Source organism: Salminus brasiliensis, chromosome 11 (assembly GCF_030463535.1).
Source record: "Salminus brasiliensis chromosome 11, fSalBra1.hap2, whole genome shotgun sequence".
Taxonomy (NCBI): domain Eukaryota; kingdom Metazoa; phylum Chordata; class Actinopteri; order Characiformes; family Bryconidae; genus Salminus; species Salminus brasiliensis.
This window is the reverse complement of record NC_132888.1, coordinates 4,581,244-4,606,493: the sequence shown is the minus strand read 5'-3', so window position 1 is coordinate 4,606,493 and position 25,250 is coordinate 4,581,244. Positions and strand designations below refer to the sequence as shown.

The following is a 25,250-nucleotide window of genomic DNA, read 5'->3' as shown; positions in this document are numbered from 1 at the left end:
ACAGTGATGAATGCTTCGGCGCCGTTCGCCGGGAAAGGCCTCGGTGGGCAATGCCTCATGTGAAACACTATCTCCGGTGCAAGTCTTAACCCTGAATCATCGCAGACACACAAAGCAGCCTACAGCTAGTGGAGCTTTAGCACCCAGCCTGGCACAGGTTCAAATGTAGAACAGCTATACTTTAGCTATACCATTTTTTACAGAGTTGCCGTAAAAAATCTCGCACATTGGCCGTGAGTCTCAGGCTCACATTTGCTGTATCTCTCACATTTTAGCAAACCCTCCCCTCCAGAAGAACCCCAGATGAATTTGACTACAGCTACCACTCACTGGGGTTCACTGATTAAACGCCACAACAAGCAATGGTGGGTGGCTCTCTGAAGGAAGGGCCTCGCCACGAAACTTTACAGGAGAAGGAAAAAACGCCCATAACTTTCAATAGAAGTCAATGTAAAAGGATTTAAGTCCAAGTCATTTTGGAGCGTTTCTATTGGTCCGTTTGTCGTGAAATTTGGAAACGATGTAAAGAACAACTGCCAGATTCATATTAGGTCAAAAAGTGAAAAATGAGGGTAATGCTGCCTGCCATCAGCAGCCAGAGCCTGAGAGAGCACAATTGTCCCTACTCTCTCTCTCCCTACATCACTTCAGTGTGATGCTGGTCAGCACGGGCGTCTGCTAGCCGATGCATCAGAGCTGGGTACTTGGCGTGAAGAATGGCAAAAATGGGGACTTCCATAACTTAATCGCTACAACAAATGGACAAAAGTATTGGGACACCTGCTTTTTTATTTCCGAGATCTGAGGGGTATTTGAAAATGAGGAAAAGGAGTTTATCCAGCTTCTGTTGGAGGTGTTGAGCTTTAGTGAGGTCAAGTTGTTGGATGATCACCACCCCAACTCATCCCCAACTCACCCTAAAAGCAAGTTCACATGTTTATCTGCTCCAGAGAAGTTAAAATAGCTGAACACTTGGACATATAGTGTATGTTAGCCTCGTGGCTCCAGTGGAAAATGAAAGAAGTGGACTTCGGACACCCAACATGTCTTGCTTGACCGAGTACACTTTAAATAATGGGGGAAACTTTGTAAATTAGTGTTTGCCTAGCTTTTCCTTCAGGGCTATTACGGCTGTTTGTGTAGACCCAGATTAAGCTCAGTGTTACACTGGGAGGGATTTTCAGCGGAGAATCCTCATTAATAGTGTTAGTTTATCTGAGGCTCAGCCTCTTAAACTCTAGATTGGTTTATTATTTAATTAATTACTATGACCGTACCACAGTTCAGTGCCACAGCAGCGGTGTAACCTACTGTATTGGACACTGCAACATTGTATTATCCTGACAAATATGTTAACCCGTGAGGGTTTAAGATTATTGGCTTGTGGGTAGAGTGGTGACGTGTTCGATGATCAGATTCGGACACTATAAAGCACAGCCTTTCATAGCATGTGTCAAGAAAATCAGGTTGCCGTGTTCACACTCGTGTTGGGTTTGTCTTTCCTCAGTGCCGCCATCTGACCCTGTCGTCGAGGGAGGCCCCGTGGTGCGGCTGAAGGCTCACACACCCCACAACCTGACCTGCCGGTCGTCTGGAGCCAAGCCTGCTGCCGAAATCACCTGGTACCGGGACGGAGAGGTCATGCACTCTGCCATCTATTCTAAGGTACGGCTGCAAGACTGTGAGACGTCTCATTAGACATTATGGGGGGGGAGCGCTGATGTGGAGGTTTCCTGTTGATGCATTATTTACATTACAATAAAGTGCTCTATAATGTCTCATTGTCTTCCACTCTCGCTATATGTCCAAATGTTTGTGGACACCCCTTCTAAGTGAATGCATTCAAGTACTTTAAGTTGCACTCATTAAGTTGCTGACACAGATCTGCACACAGCTTGTCTAATGGCAATGGAATATGACTCTGTTGAAGGAAGGATTGTTCTAGGCATGGGCTAGTAGAGGGGTATAAAGCCCTCCAGCATTGAGGAGCTGTGGAGCAGTGGAAGAACTGTGTCCTCTGGAATGATGGTGCTTGGTGCTCCATCCAGTATTTACATTTTAGAATGAGCTGGGGAGTTGAGAATGAGGTGGGGTGTGGTAGTGATCATCATCCAACATCCTGACCCAGCTTACACTGTTGTCGCTGAATGTAATCAGATCCTCACAGCTCTACTTCTTCTCTGGACAGTAGGGACAGTTACTCCAACAAAAGCAGGATCACAGCTCTTTTTAACACCCTTGATTTTAGAAGAAACAGTGAACGAGTAGGTGTCCCAATACTTTAGTCAATTATTTGTATTAATTATAATAGACGTGATGTATAGGTGGCACGGACTGGGGTGGAAATAGTCGTTAAGGTTAATTGATTATAGAAATTGTGCTTAATGGCCTCAGTGATGTCATGCATGTACAGCAAGTGTAAGGGCTTAGCTGGATTCACATCTCTCGCTCTCTCTCTCTAGCGCTCTCTCTCGCTCTCTCTCGCGCTCTCGGCTTGCTCTGCACCCAAAAAAAAGTTGTAGCATCAAAAATTCTCTCCCTCTCCTGCATTTCTGTCGCCGAGGTGTTACTCTTTTAGCTTTCCCATCTTTCTTTCTGTTGCACTCACTCCCCACCTCTCTCTCTCTCTCTCTCTCTCTCTCTCTCTCTCTCTCTCTCTCTCTCTCTCTCTCTCTCTCCAGTGCTCCGGCACTCTAGCATAACTGGAGCATGCCGAAGCGCAGACAGGCATAAGCGTTTGATACAGTGGAGTTTCTGCAGAGAGGGGAAAGAGAGAGGGATCGAGCGAGGAAGGGATGGATGGGGGTGGGCGGGGTTGTGAAAGAGAGGGAGAGAGAGAGAGAGAGAGAGAGAGACACACAGAGAAAGTGGTGGAGAGGGAGAGCACGCGAGAGGGAGGCATCAGCCACAACAATGCCGAAACACAATGGAGAATGCGGCAGAGCGTGAACCGGCGGCAGCCGTGTGAAAGTGTCACATTTGTCATGCTCTCTGACCACGCTAAATGGCTCTAAACTCCACGTTTAATAGGGCAGGGAAGGGTGAGAGAGAAGGAGATAGAGAGAGGGAGGAGGAGGAGGAGAGGTTGGAAAGAAAAGGAAAAGAACGAGATGCTTGTTTAAAAGGAATGGCACAGCGAAAGAGTGACGGCAGGTGAAGGAAAAAAAAAAAAGACATGGTGAACAATGGGAGACAGGGAGCCAGACAGGCCGGCGGATGAGGAGAAAGGGAACACGCAGGAGCAGGAGGGGAAAAAGTGGCAGTGACAGGAGGAGGAGGAGGAGGAGGGGGAAAAAAGAAAAGAGAAAAGAGACGAGGCGAAGGATGGAGCGAGGGAGCGAGACAGGTAGGCAGGTGAAGACAAAGAATGATGGGAAAAGAGTGAGGAGGAGGCGGAGAGGGAGGACGAGCTGCTGAGAGACGGCAGAAAAAGAGGGAGCACGAGAGAGAAAGAGAGAGAGAGAGAGAGAGAGAACGAAAGCTAAAGAGAAATGCGATGCTGGGGGACGAGATGGAAAGAGAAAGTAGGGAATGAGATGCTTGTTAAAGAGAGAGCGAGAGAGTGAGAGGGAGAGAGAGCGGGAGAGAGAAGGACAGGTGACAGGAGGAGGAGGAGGAGGAGGAGGAGGAAGAAAAAAGAAAGACAAGACTGATGATAGAGAGAGAGGGTTCAAAACAGGTAGGCGGACGAGAACAAAGAACAGAGGACAAAGTGAAGGGAGGAGCGGGAATAGGAGTAAAGAGGAGGCGAGGGAGGACAAGCTGTTAAGAGATGGTTGAGAAGCAAGAAAGAGAGAGAGAGAGAGAGAGAGAGAGAGAGAGCAAGAAGGAAGGATAGAGTGCAAGGGTGTTGACAGAGAGCGATGCGATTCAATCTAGCGTAAAAACGCTTTGAGCGAGTCGGAGGTGAGGCTGAAGTGACTCGGGCATCGATTGACCCCCAACCGCCCGCCCGCCCGGCCATCACACCTCAAGTCAGAAACCGTCTGGTCAAATTCAATACTTTATTACCACATCAGCTGCAAGGCTGTCGGGAAGATAGCCCAGCACATTTAAAAAACATTCAATCATTAGAGGCTACAAGGGCAACGCGGTTCTGCACGGAACCTAAAGCTGGGTGCTGCCAACTGGAGAAGAACACACAATACCCTGTACATGCAAACAACATGTTAGATCTCATAATTGCACTGTGCGTTGTGATGTCACAGTTGGATGGTGCATTGTGATCTTACACTTGGGTCATGCCATGTGATGCCACAATTGGACCATGCATGTATTGTGATGTCACATTTGCTCCATGCATTGTGATGTCACAGTTGCACCATGCATTGGATTGTGCATTGTGATCTTACAATTGTGTCATGCCATGTGATGTCATAATTGGACCATGCATGTATTGTGATGTCACACTCGGTGATCAGTGCATAATTGCACTGTGCCTTGTGATATCTCAGTTAGACTGTGCATTGTGATCTTACAATTGGACCGTGCATTGTGATGTCACAAATGGGACATGCGCTATGATGTCACATTTGGACCACACATACATTGTGATGTCAGAATTGGACCATGCATACATTGTGATGTCACACTTGGAGCATGTGTTGTGGTGTCACAATTGGACCATGTGCTATGATGTAACAATAGCATCATACATTATGATGTCACCTTTGGTGCATGCATCCTGATGTCACAATTGGATCATGCCTGCAATGCGATGTCACAATTGGACAACATAAATCAATGCAAACTACATTTATGGCATTGAAAGGGTTTTTTTTAGAACCAGGGCTGACCGATTTTAAAGTGGCTCACAGTACGATACACACCACAGCGTGTCACGATTGAAGATGTTATAATGCCCTATGATGTCACAGTATTAGTTACCAACACCGCCTTTAGCATTGTGACATCACATCAAAGTTAAAACCCAAACAAGATGTTACACCTTAATAAGACATCAACCTGCAGAACTGCCAGACATTTACATGCAAAAGATGGTCCAGAACAGAGAGAATCATCACTGTAGGAAAAGCCAGAAGCTAAATCATAGTAATATATATATATATATATATATATATATATATATATATACAATTAAAATTCAGTTCCCCCCGTCAGAGTGCTAACGGTGGTGCAGCAGGAGGACGGCTAAACCAGAGCGCAGACCAGAGCCCCACTTAGCCGCATCGATCCGTCCGTGCACAATAAACAGATTTAAAAGATGATGAGGAACAGGAAGAGCTGATGGAGGGCTCTCTGGGAAAAAAAAATGTGCCCGCAGCAAAACAGCATCATAAAACACACAAGCTCACCTACCTGCCACGAGCGGAGCTCTAATCCTGCTGAGTACTCAGACTGCTCAGGAGACATCCACATTCATTTAGACAGGATTAAACCTAGGTGTTGCCAACTGGCTTACAGCATGGTAGTCATTAGGAGACATGTGTCATGGTTCGATAAATCAGAGGGTATCAGGATATCGCAATCAGTTGTAAACCAATTCTGAATTCCTGTAGTGTTATTTTAGTCTTAATACAGAGAATAGGTGTCCACATGTCTGACATGAAGGCTGCGGGAGCTCCATGATGAGTGCGTGGTGAACAGCGAGCTGTGAAAAGAAGCAATGCCAGATTTGCCGGCCTTTTTTTGTTGCGACTGCCATCTACAGGCATTATTTACAGGGTTTCCTCCTTCCTCACCTCCCCCAAGATCAAGCTTGTCCAGTCTCTTTCTGATGGTAGATGCTGTACTTTCACATCAACTGTGGAGAGAGCTACCTGCTACCATGATGATTTTAGGACAGTTGGAGACTTCTCTACTCTACTCTCTATTCAGTCCTGTGGTTCTGCTCTTGAGCTCAACTTGCTAGGACAGCCTGATCTGACCATGTTGGTCAACTGTTCCACTCCCAGACTCAAACCCCTCCTGTATCTCCACCCTTCTTTCTGAAGGCCTCAGAGAAGAGAGCTCTCTGGATCTGGCCATGGTGGTGATCTTCTTCACCCCTCACTCACTTCAACCATCAATCAAGAGCAGACCAGACTAAATGTCTGAGATTTAAATAAGACTCCAGACTCCTCCAGAATAATCCTCTTGACCATCCTCAGCTGATGATCACATGAAGATCAGACGTCCAGATGTTTAAATATGTTGCAACCTGATTGATTATCACAAGAACAAAAACACTGTGTTGAGAATGATTGTGAATACCTGTCTGTTTCGTCTCCTCAGTCTCTGATGGAGGACGGGAAGAGGGAGACCGCGGTCAGTTTATTACCAATGGTGCCCGAGGACCGCGACTCAGGACGAACCTACACCTGCAGAGTCCTGAACCCAGCAGCACCTGCCGGCCGCCAGACCTCCGTCACCATCAACGTCCAACGTTAGTGCCCTTTCAGCTTTTTCCGAAACGCACTTTAACACCCAAGGGCGCAGAGGTAGGACCATTGGTTCAGTCCCGGCCCTGGCATTTCATGACATTTCGTATGAGGCATGGAGTCTTTTCAATAGGAAAGTTTAAGTAAAGTCAGATAAGTCCGTTCTAATACAATGATTCACCTTTCAGGCTTACATCAGCGCTGAGTGATAGCCAAGGTCAAAAATGAGCTGCAACACTGTAGGCCGGAGCTTTAGTACTGTAACACACTCACTCAGCACCTCAGCTAATGCAATAGTTTGCTCAAAATTGAAATGTACACAGTACAGTTTTCCCCTGATCCCAAATGTAGCCAGTCAGAAAAGACCATAGCATATACCACAGACAGGATGCAGGGTGATACTACTGTATTGAGCTGTATAGCATAGCTTTGTCCATTTCTGTAGACCTCACTGTCAGAAACTACACTGTTTGTCCATATGTTTCTGGACACCCCTTCTAATGGATGAATTCAGTGTACAAATTAATTCACACACACACATACAGCTCACAGTCTATTTCCAGAGAGAAGTACTGCCAATAGAATAGGACTCTCTGGAGCAGATAAACATGAACCTATTGGCACCATGTCAAAAGCCCCCCAGCATTGAGCTGTGTAGCAGGGGAACTGTGTTCTCTGGAATGCTGGATGATGCTCCATCCAATACTTTAGGGATGAGTTGGGGAGTTAGGGATGATGATGAGTTGGGGTGGTGATCATCATCCAACATCCTTAACTCACAGACGCTCTTGTCGCTGAATGCAAACAAATCCCCACAGCAATGCTCCTCCAAAATCTACTAGAAAGCCTTCTTCCTCCCTGGACAGTAGAGGAAGTAGAGAGTAGAGTTACTCCAACAAAAACAGGATCATCTCTTTTTTAATACCCTTCATTTCAAATGGGCATGCGTCCAAATACTTTTGTCCATGTCGTGTATTTAGAATAAGAGGGGGATTTTATGGATTTGAAGGTAGGTCAGAGCCTAAAAAACACTAAAGTCTAGCACTGGGATTGAAAACCTCTGACTTGAAGCTGTCGGGTTTCAGATCCGCCCTCTGTGACTCTGTCCGTCCAACCCCAGACTGTGATGGAGGGAGCCAAAGTGTTGTTCATCTGCTCTGCCTCGGCCAACCCGGAGATCACTGGCTACAGGTAAAACAACACAAAAACAAACACATAAGTGTCGTCATAGTCATACTTTGTCAACTTATCCAGATTTAATGAGCACTCTCAAAATAAGAGGCATTCTGACTATTGATTGTATTGAAACTGCATCCATCCATGATCCACAACCTCTGCATCTGAACCCTCCTGTGGTTAACTGAGAGCTGTAAAGCTGCAGCATTTTTAATATTGGAAACAGTGCCCACACTCCCACACCTCTGAGCTGCAGTGTGTATATTTACATTTCATTGTGTTTAAGTATGTTAAGTAATGTTTATTTTATGGATTGTATTCTCTTTGCTCCAACAGGTGGTCCAAAGGTGGCATCCCCATCTCCGAGGCCAACGGCGACAGTCTGGAGGTGACGGTCGATCAGTCCTACTTCACTGACCCCGTGTCCTGCGAGGTGTCCAACTCTGTGGGCAGCACTAACGTCAGCACGCTGGTGGATGTGCAGTGTAAGTACAGCACACATTTATCGTTGTCATGAGAAGAACCTTCTACTTTTGCACAATTAGAAATTTGAGTCAGTCTCAGGTCATCAGCACTTTTCTCTGAGCGCGTTGGTTGCCTGATGCTGTTGCATCGACGGGAGTTCGAAAAGAGGCGGTGGCTGGTTGAGCATTTGCTAGTGCCAGTTAACGCCAGTGTCGGGAGCATTAACTGTGATGGGGGAGAGTACTAACGAGTGGCTTGGGTCATTGCAAGCCATAAAAATTGTGTAGGAATTTGAAAAGAAATTAAAAATGAATCAATTTGTAAAATGTTATTAGTCAAAATGCAATTTTCTTGTGAGGTAATTCGAAAATTAGAATCAGGTGATCTGCAGATGATCAGAATGTTGATGGTTGAAGTGAATGATGAAGATAATCACCATGGTCAGATCCAGAGAGCTCTCTGAGGCCTTCAGAAAGAAGGTTGGAGATGCAGTTAGAAATCACTTGTCACTTGTTTCACTGTCCACTACATCATTTACCAGTGGAACAGCTGACCAATATGGTCAGATCAGGACATTCAGCCAAAGATCCCACTACATACAAAGGTTTCAATGAAGTGTCCTCATTTTTTCCCCCACATGGCTGTGGTTAATAGAAACTGTATGTGCAATGAAATTGGCATTTCCCATTCATCAAACCTGCACAGCCGGAACGTTTTCATTTAATTCAGTGCAATTTGAGCACTTCTCGATGCACAGCTACCTTGAAAAATATCACATAATATCTTGACATACATGCTTAACAATCTGATGTAATTGTTTAATTATAACTGGAAATTACATTTTTCTGACACTAGAGCAGTGCCAGACCCTTCATTTCTCAAGGCTGTAGCATTGAATGACATAATAGACTTTAGTTTGATGACTTACAGACACCAGCAGATGCATGCATTTATACTGGTACATACAGATCACATCAAAAGCTCATGTTCTCGTCAGATGCTCTCATTAAATACCCTGATCTGGCAACAGCGATGGAACGCAGTGCTCTGCCTGCTGTTTATGTGAGTAGCTGTGTAGCTTTAATTGACCTTCTTCTAAATTTTGTGCTTTTTCTCTTTTCCTCTGATGCTCCAGTTGGCCCCAGGTTGTTGTCAGAGCCCAAACCCCTTACTGTGGACACGGGTATGGATGCTGCGTTCACCTGTGCCTGGACTGGGAACCCTCCTCTTACTCTGGCCTGGACCAAACAAGGCTCTAGTGTGGTAAGCCACGTCCTCTCTCATTCATTTCTCTCTCTCACTTTGGTATCAATTGATTAAATAGCATATATGATATGTGTACAGTTGTGGACACCCCTTCTAGTAAATGCATTGCTGACACAGATGTGCAAATGCACACATTAGCAGCTTGTCTAGTCCCTGTAGAGATGTATTGCCAATAAAATAAACCCCTGGCATTGGCTAGAGGGCTATAACACAGCATTGAGATGTTCTCTGGAATGATGGTGGTGGTGTTGGGGGGTGGGTGGTGTTATGGGGTTTAGTAAAAAGTCTTCTTTCCTGGCCAGTAGGGAGAGTCAGAATCAGGATCAGCCCAGAAACAAACAATGAATGAGCAGGTGTCCCAATACTTTTGTCTATATCATGTTGCTGTCACCTTCCGATGCAGGCTGTTGTCTGAGAAATATCTCGACTGAGCTTACATTCAGAGAGATGAGCTTAAACTATTGTAAGCTAGTCCAAGCTGGTTTTGGTGTTCTGCTCCCTGCTCCGACCACACCTGACTCAACTCATCAGCTAATTAACGAGTCCTCCTTGTCATTAATATTGGTGTGTGCTCTTAATATAGAGTGTGCCCCAGGCCCAGAATTGGTAAACACTTATCTCGGGTATTAATTGCAATCTGTATCGATTTGTGATGTGGCGCTCCAGAAGGAAACACTAAGCTTAATCACAGCCGATCTGCTCCCAGCACAGCCGCAGCTAGGTTTGATCAGTGGATGTGTAGCGAATCGCTGCCATCTCAGGCATTATCCGTTCACGAGTGCGCCCTGGCTTAGACAGAGAGCTGATTGTCAGCCAGCGCTGGTGTATTTCAGCGTACTGTAGACCCTCGGCATCACGCATCAGCCAGATATCTCCTGGGAACAACTCTCATGCTGTCTAATCGGATTTCGCAAAGAGCCCGAGAAAGCAAACAAGGACCAAGAGAGGAAAAGGGGGAAAGAAAGAGACGGCAGTTTAAAAGCCAGAGGGCCGTGCTAAAGCAATAGGCTAATTTTGATGCTACAGCAGCCACCCCACCCCTCTCCTTCCCCACACCTCCTCCAGCCCTCTGCCCCGTCTAAGAGCAGGGCTGATCTAATCCTCGAGCGGCGCGTTTACTTCATCGCCACGAGATATGGATTAATTGGCTAATTCGATGAGTGTCTGCGAATGAAAAATCGAGGGGAGCGCTAAACGGATTAATCTGAGTTTGCCGGGGTTGCGAAGGGAGGGGTGTCTAATGATCAATGGGGCCTAACAAGCCACTGCCGCGTGTGTTACTAACACAGCGGAGGCTAAAAACACACAAACGACGATGCGGATAGCGCATACACTTTTCTAAAAGGCGCGCCAGAGAGTTCTTCGGGGCGTTGCCATAGAGGAAACACTTTCAGGTTCCTTAAATCAGGGGATTTCAAACCCCTAGAAACCGTCAGACGGTCTGGATTTGTGCTGCAACCTCAAGGATATAAGAAAAATGAGGACCAGCTTGAGAGCCACTGGCCTGAAAAACCTTTTAATTGATGGTTTCGATTGATTTTTTAATAAAAACAAGGTTCTTTATGGGACTAAGAGTGGTTCTTCTAGGAGAACCCTACCTGGCGTAGGTCCAGCCCAGATATTTAGAGACAATAGCTTGTTTGAGATGGTGACTGAAGGCTTAAACAGTATACTTGCTAAAATTCTCCTTCTAAAGGTGCAAAATGAGCTCTGATAAGCTGTTGCAGACATACACCGATCGGCCATAACATTAGAACCACTCGTTATAGGTGAAGGGAATAATGGTGATGATCTGGTTCTAGTGGCCCCTGTCAAGGGGTGCATATATTAGGCCGAAAGTGAAAAGGCAGGAAGGCAGGAAGGACAGTCGGAGTACCATAGACAGTACTGTAGACTGGGTCATAGGCACCCAAGTCTCATTGATGCTCATGGAGGGCCCTCCTCACAACTTCCAGGACTTTGCCTAAAGGATCTGCTGCAAATGTCTTGGTACCAGATACCACAATAGACCCCTGCGAAGGACTTGTGGAGTCCACCCGTTGACAGGTGGACCTGCTCAATAATAGTCTTAATGTTATGGCTGATTGGTGTGAATCTCACATCGCTGCATTAGCAAAAGTCCTCTCAGTCTGCGCCCCAATGGAAGTCTATGAGAGGTTATTTTCACGGCATGTTGTGTCCCATTCCTTTCCTTTTCATGTACACACCAATTTCAGTGGCTTTAATAAACCCTGAGACGTGGGAGTAGAGGTTGGGCTGTTCTTTAAGATGAAAAAATGACAGCTCCAAGTTGAAAGGGTCCCCTCGGTATCGATGGCAGCGGGCGCTCTGCAGTGTAGGGCTCCAGTAATGAAATGGATGACTGGTGCTAATGGTAATGGTTGTCTTACAGGGGCTGCAAGAACATTACTGACTGAAATAAACAGAGCTATCGGGTTTTCAGGATCGTCCTGTGCACATGCGGTGGAAATATTGACGATGTGATAATGATATTCACTCAATAAGCTTCCATATGGAGGAATTCTGCATGCAGGGGATCGTAACAGTGTTGGTCAATAGCTCAACACGAACACTGCAGTTGTTCTGGATACAGATTCAGCTCATTCTGACTTAATGGTAAAGCCTGAATCCCTACACTACTAATCAAAAGCTAGGACACTTGATTTGATGTGTTTTTCATAATCTTAAAAGTTAATTTTATTAAAAAGCGAAAGCCAAATGCTTGTGTTATTGTTTCTTAGACAAATACAGTATATGTCCAAATATTTGTGGACGCCTATTGCGCCTATTGCGCCCATTGCGGACATGAGTGTGCAAATATGCACACACATACTTCTTGTCTAGTCCCAATAGATATAAGATAAATACTGCCAATAGAATAGGACTCCCTGGAGCAGATACACATGAACCTATACTGCCTAATGCCAGGTGTGGGCTAGAGGGGTATAAAGCCCCCCAGCATTGAGCACAGTGGAAGAACTGTGTTCTCTGGAATGATGGTTTGTGCTCCATCAATATTTTTGGGATAAAATGGGGAGTTGGCAATAAGGTGAGTGGTGAACACTCTTGTTGCTAAATGCAATCAAATCCTCACAGCAATGCTTCTCCAAAATCTAGCAGGATCAGCTCTTCTTAATACCCTTGATTTCAGAAGAAACAAGTGTAAGCAGGTGTCGTCATACTTTTGTCCATATTTTTAATGAATGTATGAATGTATTCTAAGGGGATTGTCAAGTTTAAAAAAAATGTTTTTGAAATACTACCACCACCAAGTGTTAAAGCTGCCAACGATTGGCCATAACATTAGTACCAGGTGAGGTAGAAACATTGATTACCTTCTTCTAGACGCTGATAGGATGCTCACAGATGCCTTTTTGCAACTTTTGATTGACAGTATGTTTTGTCTACTTTTCCGTACAGTAATGAAACCCTTCTATCCCTCATGCTTCTTAATGCACATATGAATCTATGAGGACTCTGACTGTGTCGTAGCAGCAGGAGCTGATGGTGTGTGTGTTTGTGAATGGCAGGTGCTCAGCAACAGCAACACACTCCAGCTGAAGGCTGTTACTCAAGAAGATGCCGGAACGTACACCTGTAAAGCCATTGTGCCCATGATTGGTGTGGCTGAAAGAGATGTCACCCTCACCGTCAACGGTAAAGGACCTCTCTCAATCGCTCACACACACACACACACACACACACACACCTGAATAAGCAGCTCCAAACTGCTTATTAAAGTCTCTTATAGAGTGTAAATGAATGTAAATGTCAGGAATGGCTGTTTCTTAAGGAGCTATTTCAGGCCTTCATTCTTGAGCTGTTCAGTACCGACTTCAGCGCTAATAAGGCAGCACTCGCTCATTAAACCTCTTCACACCCTGGCTTTCACACACACACACACACACACATCCTCACCTGCTTCCAGCTCTTTATCTCTATATCTCCCACATTCTCGCTGTGTCCCATATGAGACACACTGCCACCCATCTTTATTTAAATGAAGAATATAACAATAATAATAATAATAATAATAATAATAATAATGTATGTATTCATAATGCAGTACTCTAAGGTCTCTCTCTCTCTCTCTCTCAGGTCCCCCTATCATTACAGCTGAAGCCACTCAGAAGGCTGTAAAGCATTCGAAGGGGAAGCTGGAGTGTTTGATAGGGAGCAGCCCACCGCCGGACAAAATTGTGAGTGTACTTCCTTGCCAAGACCATCTGTGTGTTTGTGTATACACAAACACACACACACACACACACACACATACACACATGTACACAAAGCCCCATTAGAAGCTGCTGGTTGAAGAGGTTGCTCCTTTACCTCACCTTTCCCACCTCCGCAGTGTGTACACTCCATACACACCTCTCTTTCTCTCTTTCTATCTCTCTCCATCCCTCTCTCTTGTGCAATTAGCACCCAGCTCTGGTGACCCCCTGTGACCCCTCCCCGCTGCATGGGCAAGGCCTTCACTGGTTAATTAGGGTCTGAGGTAGAGGGGAGGTGAGTGAAGGAGGGCAGGGGAGGCAAAAAAAAGTCAAGAAGGAACAAGAAGAAAAACACTAAGCGAGAGAACGAGAGAGAGAGAGAGAGAGAGAGAGAGAGAGAGAGAGAGGGCATTGGACATCTAGAGAGACAAAATGAGCAAGAAAGGGAGAGAGAGGGGGCAGAAGGAGCAGAGCAGGGTGTTGGATGTAAAGAAAAAGGGAAAGAAAGGGAAAAAAGGAGAGAGAGAAAGAGAGCGAGAGAGGATAGAGGATTGGCCATAAAGAGAGAGAGAGAGTAAAAATAAACAGAGGTGAGAGATTCACAACAATGACAGTGACAAGAGTGTATAAATAGGGGAGAGAGATAAAGGAGGAATGAGAAAGATACAGAGTGAGAGAGAGAAAGATAGAGAGAGGGTGGAAACCTCAGGCTGCTGATAGAGGCTTCACACCTCTCAGCCACAGGGAACACAGTGCATACTTCACCCCCCTCTGTGATTCTACACTGACCTGCTGAAAAGGAGCAGCTGGCACATCATGTCTCTCTCTCTCTCTCTCTCTCTCTCTCTCTCTTTCTCTCTCTCATTTTTGCCCCTGAACATATTTGCATGTTTCCTGAGACTCATCAGGTGTCGGATGTTTGCTTCCTCAGTTTTGCTGAGGCTAATGTACCTAACAAAGAATCCGAAAGCATGACACATGGCTGCATAGGCTTTTCAATGGATGTCAATGTATAAAGACTTTATCCAAGTCAATTTGGAGCATTTCTATTGGTCCATTCATCATGAATTTTTAACACAATGCAAAGAACAACTGCCAGATTCCATTGTCAGAAAGTGGAAAATGGCAGAAATTGAGATACAATGTTTTTCTATGACTGTTTAGCCTCGTAGCTCCAGTGTAAAACTCAATAAGCAACACTAAACTTCAGACATCATACATGGCTTGACCAATTAAGTTGAAGGGGGGATGGTTAACGGGGGAAAGGTGATGAACCGCGAGTGTTAACCCCCTGTTCTGTCCGTTCTCAGGTGTGGATGTTTGGGGAAATGACCTTGTCGTCCGGCTCCTCTGGCCGTTACTCTGTTCAGACGGTCAACAGTGACCGCGGCGTCCTGTCCTCACTCATCTTATCCGAGACATTGGCCCAGGACTTTCAGCTGCGATACAACTGCACGGCCTGGAACCGCTTTGGAACAGGCACTGCCTTGGTCACCCTCAAAGAGCAAGGTGAGGCGTCCTCAACTGCTGTGGTCTCTAAAGCCAGACGTATAGCTATTGCTAGAGAGTCTAGTAGGTTTGAATGACATGCAAATGTTGCAAATGACCAATCACAAACCAGTCATGGAGAGCAATAATGACGAGAAAATGGTCAGATAGACCTAAAAATTCTTCTGGAACATCTCATCTCATCTCACATGGGGCTTGTTTTCCATCTATGCAGACAGCCCCATCATACCAGTGGGAAATACTTGCCTTTACTTAACATCAGTGATTATTCTGCTCCCCTTTTGGTAGTTACCATGAGCCTGTGGCCCTTTTTAAGATTGCTAGGCTGTTGTGACTTCTTAGAGATTAACCTTGCAGTCTCAGCTGTTTGCACACACTGCTTGGGTGGGGCTGTATTATTTTTTGGCCCATTGACTTGGCCCAATAGGCATGCACAAGCTTGGCTTCCCTTACTTAATAAATATACACCATATTCATATTCCACTCTGTGGGTGGAGCTACGGAGGCTACAGCTAGAAGGCTAGAAGTGACAGCTGAACCAACTCCAAAAAAGTTACAGAGGTAGATCTAACACAGGCTCCTTTTTGTGATCAATATTTCACTTTCTCTATCTTGCACTAAGGAGAAAGTAGAAAAAGGGACGGGAGAGAGGATGAAACAAGGCTAAGATTTAAGACAGGCTTTTAAGCCAAAACCTGGCTTTGGTCATTTGTAATACAGAAATGTGAACAAAAGCAGCTCAGAAGAGGGAGAAGAAAAATGCCAAGGCATGCAACTGAGAAGGTGCCAGGGGTTTGTGATGAGATGAGTTTGTTCAGAGCATTGGGGGATAATGTAAAGGTTTCATTTAGTAGGTTATATCCTGTGAAGTGAAGGGGCTCTCTTTTTTTATCCTGGATGAATCTTGACAGGTCCTTCTTCAGAGTCAGCGGCCAGCAGTGCACAGGAAACTGGCTAAAGCCAACCCAAGAAAGAGAAGCCCTCCAGTAGTGCGCTTATCTTAATTATACACCGGCAAATCAATATCATTTAATCAGGAGATGGTGTACTTAATGAATACATCTGCCCCATAACACAGATATAGATTTTGAGCCTGAATCAATTCATTCGAGGGCCGATGGGTGTCCCGGCGTATCACTCGGCCGGGCCATTGCTCGGCACGCATAGAGGCACTGGGGCCTGAATTTGTTTAAATAAGGTTAAGCGCATGGTAGTGGGAGCAGGCTTTTGTAGTTGGAGACACCGAAAATGAGGTCCTAGCCAGCAATTTGCATCAAGGCAGAAGAGGCTTGTCTCAGGAGAGGCAGGCAGCAGTGCTATCTCCCGCAATCTCTAATTAGATTAGTGTCAGCTGCCTCGCTGCACGTCAGGCTTGGTTACCCCCCTTCCAGTGGAGATTAGAGCCAATCGCCGGGCTCTGAGATGCCACACTGGATGAATTTCTATACGTAAAGCCACGGCTGGAGACATGGATGAGTTGGATGGTTTTGAAGCGCACTTGGCTCTAAGTCTGCTCTGGAGCCTCCAGAGGATACTGCAGGGTTCACTAGATAATGTGCCCACACATCCGTTAGGGACTGAGATCATTCTTAAATTTTTCGACTTCATGTGCTCACCATTTGGCGTAAGAGATGCTCCTGTGCTTAATAATTAGGACTTAAAGGAATAGCTTGGTGAAAAGGCTTGATGGAATTCGTGGAATTGTTCCCTTGTCCCATGTGGACTGTAATAGTCCAGGCAGGTTTCCTTGCTTAGTTTTACACTGGAGTTACAGAGCTATTGTAGCCAACAGGTAATGGAAGGGGAATAAGGAAAGCTGCAGGCTTTTATATTGGCTCTGATACTGTGTAATTCACTGTATATTATTAATAAACATGGAGTACAGTACAGTAAAACTAAGGTTTCCAGGTGCTTGCTACTATTCATCTTAGCTATACTTTGCATTCTCTCGTTTGTATCGAAAACAGTATGTCATACCATGTTATTTGCTGACTCTATTGGCCTAGATCTTGACACTAGGGATCGGGGTAAATTGTGGAAATGTATGTTTTTGCCAAACTATTGCTTTAAAAGGCTCTGATCTAATATATTTCTATGTATTTAATTTTCTTACATCTCTTAAAATCAATTAACATTATTGTTACTGTACCTTTAAGCCTGCTACATCTAAATGGTCAATGTTGATATTGGCTGCACTGTATTTTACCACATTCAAAAAAGCAGCCCAGACTGAAGCACTTGCACTTCAGCATGGATGGGAGCTGCTGTAGGCTAAATAAGCAGCTATATGCAAGTGGACCTAATGGAACTAATTAAAAATAGGCTGTTTTTCCAGCCTAGATTCCTTATATGGATGGAGATTGATATATTTTGAAACATTGAGTGGTCGCATACTACAGCAACCTGGAACCTGGACAGTGAGGGCAGTTTAGCTTTCTATGCCATGGGTCCTTTAACAATGCTAAACAGTGGAATAAATAGACTATACTACTCTTTGAAATACAGTTCGCCTCTATGTAGCCCATGATTTCCCAGACACACTGACACAGCTGTCAAGCACTCATAAATATTCCCCCACTTGTCTGCATTGCCTGTATGACTGACAGCGTTCTAACTGTTGCAAATCTCCCTATGTGTTTCAGAGGCTCTTCCCATGCTGATAATCATCGGCGCTCCGGTTGCTGGCGGCTGTGTCTTCATTGTCTGCGTCATCACTCTGGTGTCCATCTGTTGCCGCCACACTGCCAAAGGTGAGGTCTGCGGTCAAGGGTTGGGGAGGGGGTATGTGAGCATTCAGACTATATATGCATTTGGAACACAAATAGGTGGCAATCAAACTGTCCAACTAGTAGAAGGTTAATTATAAGGGCAGCTAACTTTCCTGGTGAAGCGTTGACCTCTGCACCTCTGTGAAGCGCTTTGTGAAGTTGTTCTCCTCATTAATCTCTGTCCACTTTCTCCTCTGCTCTGCCCGCAGGTAAAAAAGGGACTCGCCTGTCCAAGAGCGACATCCGTGTGCAAATTGTACACAGTGACCACAACACTGCCCGCGGAAATGACGACGAGGAGGACGTGAAGGAGCCAATGGTGAGCATCTCCAGAACTTCCAAGCTAATTAGTCTGAAATAATGGGATCTAACACTGCATGACAGCTTTCTGATAAAAACCATGTTTATTGATGGGTCATGCAGTGTCAGGAAGCACATAAGCAAGTCTGTTAGAGATTACTGAACAACTCTATGGTCAAGCTAGCTGCTTTCAGATGGTGTGAGCTAGTCTTTTGATGGTCAAGGTGGTTGAAAAAGGTCATCCTGGCAGAAGCATACCCTATGCTGCTAACCCTGCTGGATGAGCAGCAAAGCATATGTTTTCATTTGAGTTGAGAGATTACTAGCTGGTCTATCAACTTGACCAAATTGACAAAGCTGGTCATCAAGCTGGTCATACTAGGTACTAATTTGGTATAGCTGGTCGACCACTTTGGCTTTAGTAAGGCTGGTTGACCAGTTTAATTTCATTCTGGTGGACCAGTGTGGTCATGCTGTTCATGTTGGTCAACCAATTTGATCATGTTGTTTCTGCAGGTTGACCAATTTGGTCATGCTGTTTCTGCAGGTTGACCAGTTTGATCAAGCTGTTTCTGCTGGTTCTGACTTGCATAGACATGATAGTCGTGCTGGTATGGCAGTTTGATCATGCTGTTTCTGCTGGTTGACCAGTTTGGTCATGCTGTTTCTGCTGGTTGACCAGATTGATCATGCTGTTTCTGCTGGTTGACCAGTTTGATCATGCTGTTTCTGCTGGTTGACCAGATTGATCATGCTGTTTCTGCTGGTTGACCAGATTGATCATGCTGCTTCTGCTGGTTGACCAGTTTGATCATGCTGTTTCTGCTGGTTCTGACTTGCATAGACATGATAGTCATGCTGGTATGGCAGTTTGGCCATGCTGTTGGAAAAGGTTGGTCATGTAGATCAACCAGCATGGTCTTGATGGTCATGCTGGGCATGCTGGTGAACCATCCTGGCCATGCTGGTTGTCCAGCTTGGTCTTGCTGGTCATGCTGATCAGCAACCTTGGTCATACTACATGATCAGGTGGATTGTGTAACTAAGCCCACAATGCATCTAACTTCATTGGTAATATAAGTTGTTTTAGCAGGGGTGTACATTTGATGCTTCGCTGAACTTTAAACTAAATACATTTACTTTTCGTGCTGCAAAGAAATCCCTCTCAAAGCCGTTCAGCATCTTGAAAACACTAGCCTAAGACATTATCCCGCATTAAGGCTTCTTTAAGCTTTTTTTCATGCTCGGCCACATGTGGAGTCAGAACATCCTGATGTATTCAGAGCTCAGCTGGTTTGCAGTATGAAAGTGCAGTCGCAGCAGTACCTTACTGAGGCGTGTGTGATTCTGTCTCTCAGGCTCCTAACAGCAGCGAGTCTCCAGGGACGTCCCGCACTGAGCACAGTGATCTGCTGGAGGAGGAAGATGATGAGAGATCAGATATTAAGGTAATACTTTGAATACTTTAATTCTTAAAGTAAAAGCTATAAACATGAACATTTTGTATGCATTTATTTATTAATTATTATTACTTCAATTTACTGGAATTTTAATAAAGAATAAATTCATAATTTCATAAATTTTTCTGAATGTGCGAAAATACGCTAAATATTAAGTTCCAGAAATGACCCTATGTAGTAGCTGTACTATTGTCCCACATAGGGGTGGGCGAAATTATGAAATATATGAAAATATAGCATCACAATACCTGAAGACATTTTTACAATACACAGTCATATCACAGTATTAATATATTATTAAATAGTCCCAAGAATACCTAATAAACAAGTGCTTGTTCTCCCTCTCCCCACTCAGGACCCCACCAACGGTTACTACAACGTCCGAGGCCACGAGGACCGCCACATCACCCGCAGTGGCTTTTCCGAGTACGTCCCCAACTCCCGTCCGGTTTACACGCCATCCCAGCTGCCCTCCCCCAGCCCGCTGTACGGTCAGCAGGCCAACCCGCAGACGCGCATCTACGACTTCTCTAACCGCTACGCCACCACCCCGGGCACGCGCAGCACCTACGAGCAGCAACCACAGCAGCAGACGCAACAGCAGCAGGCCACACCCACCATTTACCCACAAGAGCCCATGTATTCAGGCTCCGGCTACCTCCCCTCCACCTACGGTCGCGCCTTCACCAGCTACGTCAAACCAGCCTCCTACGAGAAGGTGGATGGCTACGAGCACTCGGACCAGGCCAGCAAAGTGTCCAGCTCGTCCCGCTTCTCGTACGCGTCCTCACAGGTGTCCTCACAGCAGTCAGACTACGGACGCCCGTCCCAGCAGCGCATGCAGACTCACGTGTGAACGGCCCGGTGGAAGTAGGGACTCACGTTCAACCAGAGAAGGAACTAGAATTGCAATTGGAATTGGCTCGGAATTCCCCCTCCTCCAAACACCTTTTCGGAAAGGAAAGATGGTTGGGTTGATTTGGACTCGGGACTCGTATGATGACAAGGTTCTAAAGTCATCCCTCGGGTGACTGTGGTTTCTTACGTGAATGTGGAACCTGAAGGAAACTTTCTGAGAAAGGATAGCTCTGTTGTGATGTTCCGTCACACCTTGACTGAGTAAGCTAATTTAACTGTGTTTAGCCTCGTCTACTAGCTAAACCTCCGGCTGAATGAAGTCCACCTTTTATTCCATCTGTACGGATCTCACTCCTGGAGTTCAGAAGTGGCCGTCCACTGCGATGGGACTAATGAACCGGAGTGCTCACATGGAATCGTGAAACTAACTAACCTTTGTATATGAGAGATCGTTTAGAGACATTACGCTGGACCACAATCAAAAAAAAGGAAAAGAGAAAAAGAACAAAAAAGAGAAAACCCTTATCAGCAATCTAAAAGTTACCTCCCCCCCCCCAAAAAAACAACAACAGCGGACCGTAAAATGTCTTACGTGATGGCATGCTGAAGGAATTGTAAGCACATTTGTGTGTCCCTGACATGAGGACTACCCTACAACAAAGGAATTCTAGGATAAACAGGCAAGACAAGAAAAGGGGACCGAGTGGTGCGTTCTGGGTCTCTTTCAGAAGCCTTCTGTCTGCTGTTTTGTGTCATGTTTGTTTGTGCTCTTGAGGGGGTACTTTTGAAGAATAAAAAGAGCTCGCCGGATCGGCGGGAGAAGCAGTATTCCGAACGCGGCGAACAAAGGCTAAGCACGCGGCACTTCGGGTGCTTTTCTGTTGTCGCTTCACTGCGACAGAGAGAGATTAAGCTCAAATGAAGACATGAGCCCGAGACTTGAGTAGGCATGGTTTTGGAACTGCGACCCAGAACGGCATGGGGTCGCTGCCCATAGGAAAATGGAATAGATTGGGAGATGCTGTCAATATATTCCCATGTGTAAATAGGATATATTGGAATGTACTTTTCAGTATATTGCATTTTTGTATGGGTTGGGTTTGGGGTGATTTCAAAGGTGCCTCTGCTGAGCTGAGCTGAGCTGCGCTAGGTTGGGTTGGGTTGGGTTGGGTTGAGTTAAGGTGGGTCGGTGGCAATCTGACACAAAACACAAAGCCTTGAGACAGTTCAGCAACTACGCTACTGTGTTTTTATGTAAAGGAGCGCATGGGCTACGTTTGTGAGCTTCGATGACACAATCAAGTATTTTCAAGATGTTTACAAAGAAAAAAATAGATGATGATGATGATGATGCAGATGACGATAAAGCAAAGCTCCTGAGATCAACAACTGTAAAAATCTGGGGTAACCCCTCTTCCTCCTGTCTGTTGCATGCAGATGATGTGTCTATGTGAACGTAATTGAGCATTTCTTTCTGTGTCCATTCCCTGTGTAAGACGTTGCTTTACCGCACCCGGCATGATTCAGATTCGGATTTGGATTCAGATTTAGATTCAGATTCAGATTCGAATTCAAATTCCGATTTGGATTTGGATTTGGATTCGGATTCAGATTCAGATTCAGATTCAGATTTAGATTCAGATTCCAAATCCGATTCGGATTTGGATTTGGATTCAGATTCAGATTCGGATCTGGATCGTGGCACTCCACACGTCTGGGCTTTTTTCCCGTACTGCCATTTTTTTCTTCAGGCCTGAGTGGTTGGCTCTATTTGAGGAAAATTGAAAAACTAAAACGCGAACGAAAAATTCACAAAGTGAACTGTGTCCTAAAAAAAAAACACAACATTGCTTGTCTTTATTTTTATACTTTATATAAGCCTTAATGTACAGCTTGTGAGCTGCTCTACTGTAAAGTACATTTCTATTATAAATGCATATAAATATATATCTGAATCTGAGTTTTATTTCGTCCACAATCTCTTTACCCTTGGGCCTGAGTTTTCTTCATCGTTTTCTTGAAGAAGTGAGAGGACGCGTTGCTTTTACGTTTTTTCTTTCTTTCTTTCTTTAAGACACAATGAATTGTCCTTTTCTTTTCTTTTTTTAAGATTATGTATTTACTTGCTAAAATGAGATATTGTTGCTTGTAACTTTGTACACATATTTATATTTAAATAAAATCATTTCAAATAAAGCCGTGCAGGTGTGAGTACCGAGTCGGGTTGACACGCGCCGCCGAATCTTGTCCTATGTCCCGCGGGACGCGAGATAAACAGTAATGGTGCAGCGGAGTTGATGAATACATAAATTAAAGGCTCTGCCTGTGTTGATTCTTTGGTCCCCACAGCGCCAGGCGTGGTTTTTAATAAAGATGGATGAGTTTCCTCGGCCTCCCCGCTGCCTGCCAATCAAACAGAGCTGCCGAGCCTCGTCTTTCTCAACACGCCACGCTGAGGCCTGGGTGACATTGTCCCCCCCATCTTTCACTGTCTCCTTCTTTTTCTCTCCCCCTCTTTCTCATGTCCCCCTCATCTGTCTGTCTCCATCTCAAGATTCAAGACTGAAAGTGGCTTTCTTAGCGAATGAGAATATTGTCAAAGTATTGCAACAATGACTAAGGTAAAGGTTTGGACAATTTGAAAAGATATATATATATATATATATATATATATATATATATATATAATATATATCACACTAATCAGCCATAACATTAGCACCACTGATAGCTAAAGTGAGATACATCGATTATCTTCATCCACAGTGGCTCCGGTCAAGATATATATACAGTATTAGGCTGCAAGTGAACAGCCAGCTGAGAAACTGGGCAAGTGTAAGAATCTGAGACACTTTGACTAGGACCAGACGACTGGACATCACCAAAACATCAGTCAAGTCTAGTTGGGTGTTCTGCAATATACAACCGGGACAACCTATGAAGGTCATGGGCACCTAAGGCTCACTGATGTTCATGTAAGTCCCTCAAGCAGCTGCTGCTAAACAAGCTGTCTGTGTGTATGAGCGCAACTTAAAGTAGCTGAAGGCATTCATTAGAAAGGGTGTCCACAAATATTTGGACATAGAGTGTATGTATCATTGAACAGCTTCTTGTTTGTCGGGTCTTGGAGCCAGATACCACAGCAGGACGCCTTCAGAGGTCCTGTGGAGTCCATGCCTCGAATGGTGAGATCTGTCGTGTTGGCACAAGGGATGCCTACTCCAAATTAGGCAGGTGGTATTAATGTTATGGCTGACCTGTGTATATACACACATATACAGTACTCATGTAGTTCTGTCTCTCTCTCTGATCTCATGGTATCATCCAGAGCTTACGCTGTACAGTCTGAGACGGCCACAAACCCCACAGTCAGCGACCCTTTAGCGACACCAGGCCGCATTCGGGTCGCATTCATGTTAGATTCAGCTGAGCTGGATTACGTGAGCGGGATTAAATGAGGGCTCCTGTCAGCACTATCGGTGCAGAACTCCGGCTCCGGACCCACCGCGACCCGGACCACGGACGGACAGGTTTTTGAACAAGACGTAGTTCAACGATACGTACACTCTGTGTCCAAATGTTTGTGGACACCCTTTTTCTAATGAATGCCTCCAGCTACTTTCAGTTGCACCAATTGCCTGGAGCAGATAAACGTGAACTATGGCCTAAGGCCAGGCGTGGGCTAGGGTGAGGGTTACAAAGCCCCCAGGAAGTGAGCCATTGATGTTCAATCCAATCCTGAGAGCAATCCTCCTTCAAAATCTAGTAGAAATCCTTCTTCCCTGGACAGTAGAGACAGTTACTCCAAAAAACGAAGGCTCTCCTCTCTTTCACACCCTGGATTTGAAAGCAATTTAGCTTTACATTGATTCCAAACTTTTCGTAACGTAACGTCAGTGTATTATGAAATTTGCTTGCCATTGCTTCATCTGACACTGCAGAAGTGTTGAGTTTGGCTCTGGCACTGGTTCGAATGACTGGTGCTGAATCTCATGCTTGGGAAGCCGCAATAAGGCCAATAAACAACATTCCATACGATTGCATAAATCTGATCCGCACCAGAGTACCAGCGTGAAACTGTTTAACTGCACAAGATAAAACATCTCAAATCACCTCAAAGGTGGCAGTAAAGCCAGACAGACCAGCAGGGTAAATATTTACAGACTGGCAGCACAGTAACCACCTCCCAACTTACAGCTAAGAAAGGCCCTGCAGAGAGTCAGCAGTAAAGAAGCGAAGGACTAAACTTTTCCTTCTATGGTAATAAAGTTCTCCTAGACTTTCTGTACAGTTGGTGCTGTTGCAACACATCAGCTCTAACGCCATTCATCCCCATATGCTGTGTTTTACTTCATCGCCGCTTCTGCGCACCGATGGAGGCCTCAAATGAGGCTTGAATTTCCACAGCTACTTCAGCGAGCATTTGGCTGCGTTTGAGACTGCATGAGGGGTTTGGTGCGGCAGCATCCAAAACTCATCCAAAACCCGTTCGGAAGAAGGAAAGGCAGCGTCCCGTGGCACGTCTCGCCTCGCCTCTTTTTTTTAATGTTTTTATGCTGCTAACAGCACACTCGCCCGCTTTCCTCAGACGCCCTAAACTGCTGTGTACAAAAAAATATTTAGCCTATAGTTAATATTTATTAAATATGATGTAACAGAGTTAAATTAAAATTGATTAAATATATATATATATATATATATATTTATATAAATATAAACTGATTAAATATTGAGTTTTACCAAAATGACCCAATTTTTGTAAAAGGGTTCAGGACAAATGTAAAAATATTTTTATTAAAAAAAGGTTACAATCATTTTTAGGGAGCTTTCCTTTTCTTGCTGTGACGTGTG

General features: G+C 44.9%; 1 protein-coding gene across 1 annotated transcript in view; it reads left to right on the top strand.

The window, feature by feature from the left end:
- Positions 1–22,595, top strand: part of kirrel3l (kirre like nephrin family adhesion molecule 3, like) — a 73,443-nt gene extending 50,848 nt beyond the window's left edge. The window contains exons 4-15 of the mRNA XM_072691470.1: positions 1,508–1,665; positions 6,235–6,385; positions 7,466–7,571; positions 7,893–8,041; positions 9,157–9,284; positions 12,818–12,944; positions 13,386–13,486; positions 14,815–15,013; positions 17,656–17,763; positions 17,991–18,100; positions 19,440–19,529; positions 19,897–22,595. Of these exons, the coding sequence (XP_072547571.1) occupies positions 1,508–1,665; positions 6,235–6,385; positions 7,466–7,571; positions 7,893–8,041; positions 9,157–9,284; positions 12,818–12,944; positions 13,386–13,486; positions 14,815–15,013; positions 17,656–17,763; positions 17,991–18,100; positions 19,440–19,529; positions 19,897–20,397 (1,928 nt within the window). The 3' untranslated portion in view covers positions 20,398–22,595. The remainder of the gene's footprint in view (positions 1–1,507; positions 1,666–6,234; positions 6,386–7,465; positions 7,572–7,892; positions 8,042–9,156; positions 9,285–12,817; positions 12,945–13,385; positions 13,487–14,814; positions 15,014–17,655; positions 17,764–17,990; positions 18,101–19,439; positions 19,530–19,896) is intronic.
- The last annotated feature ends 2,655 nt before the right edge of the window (positions 22,596–25,250 follow it).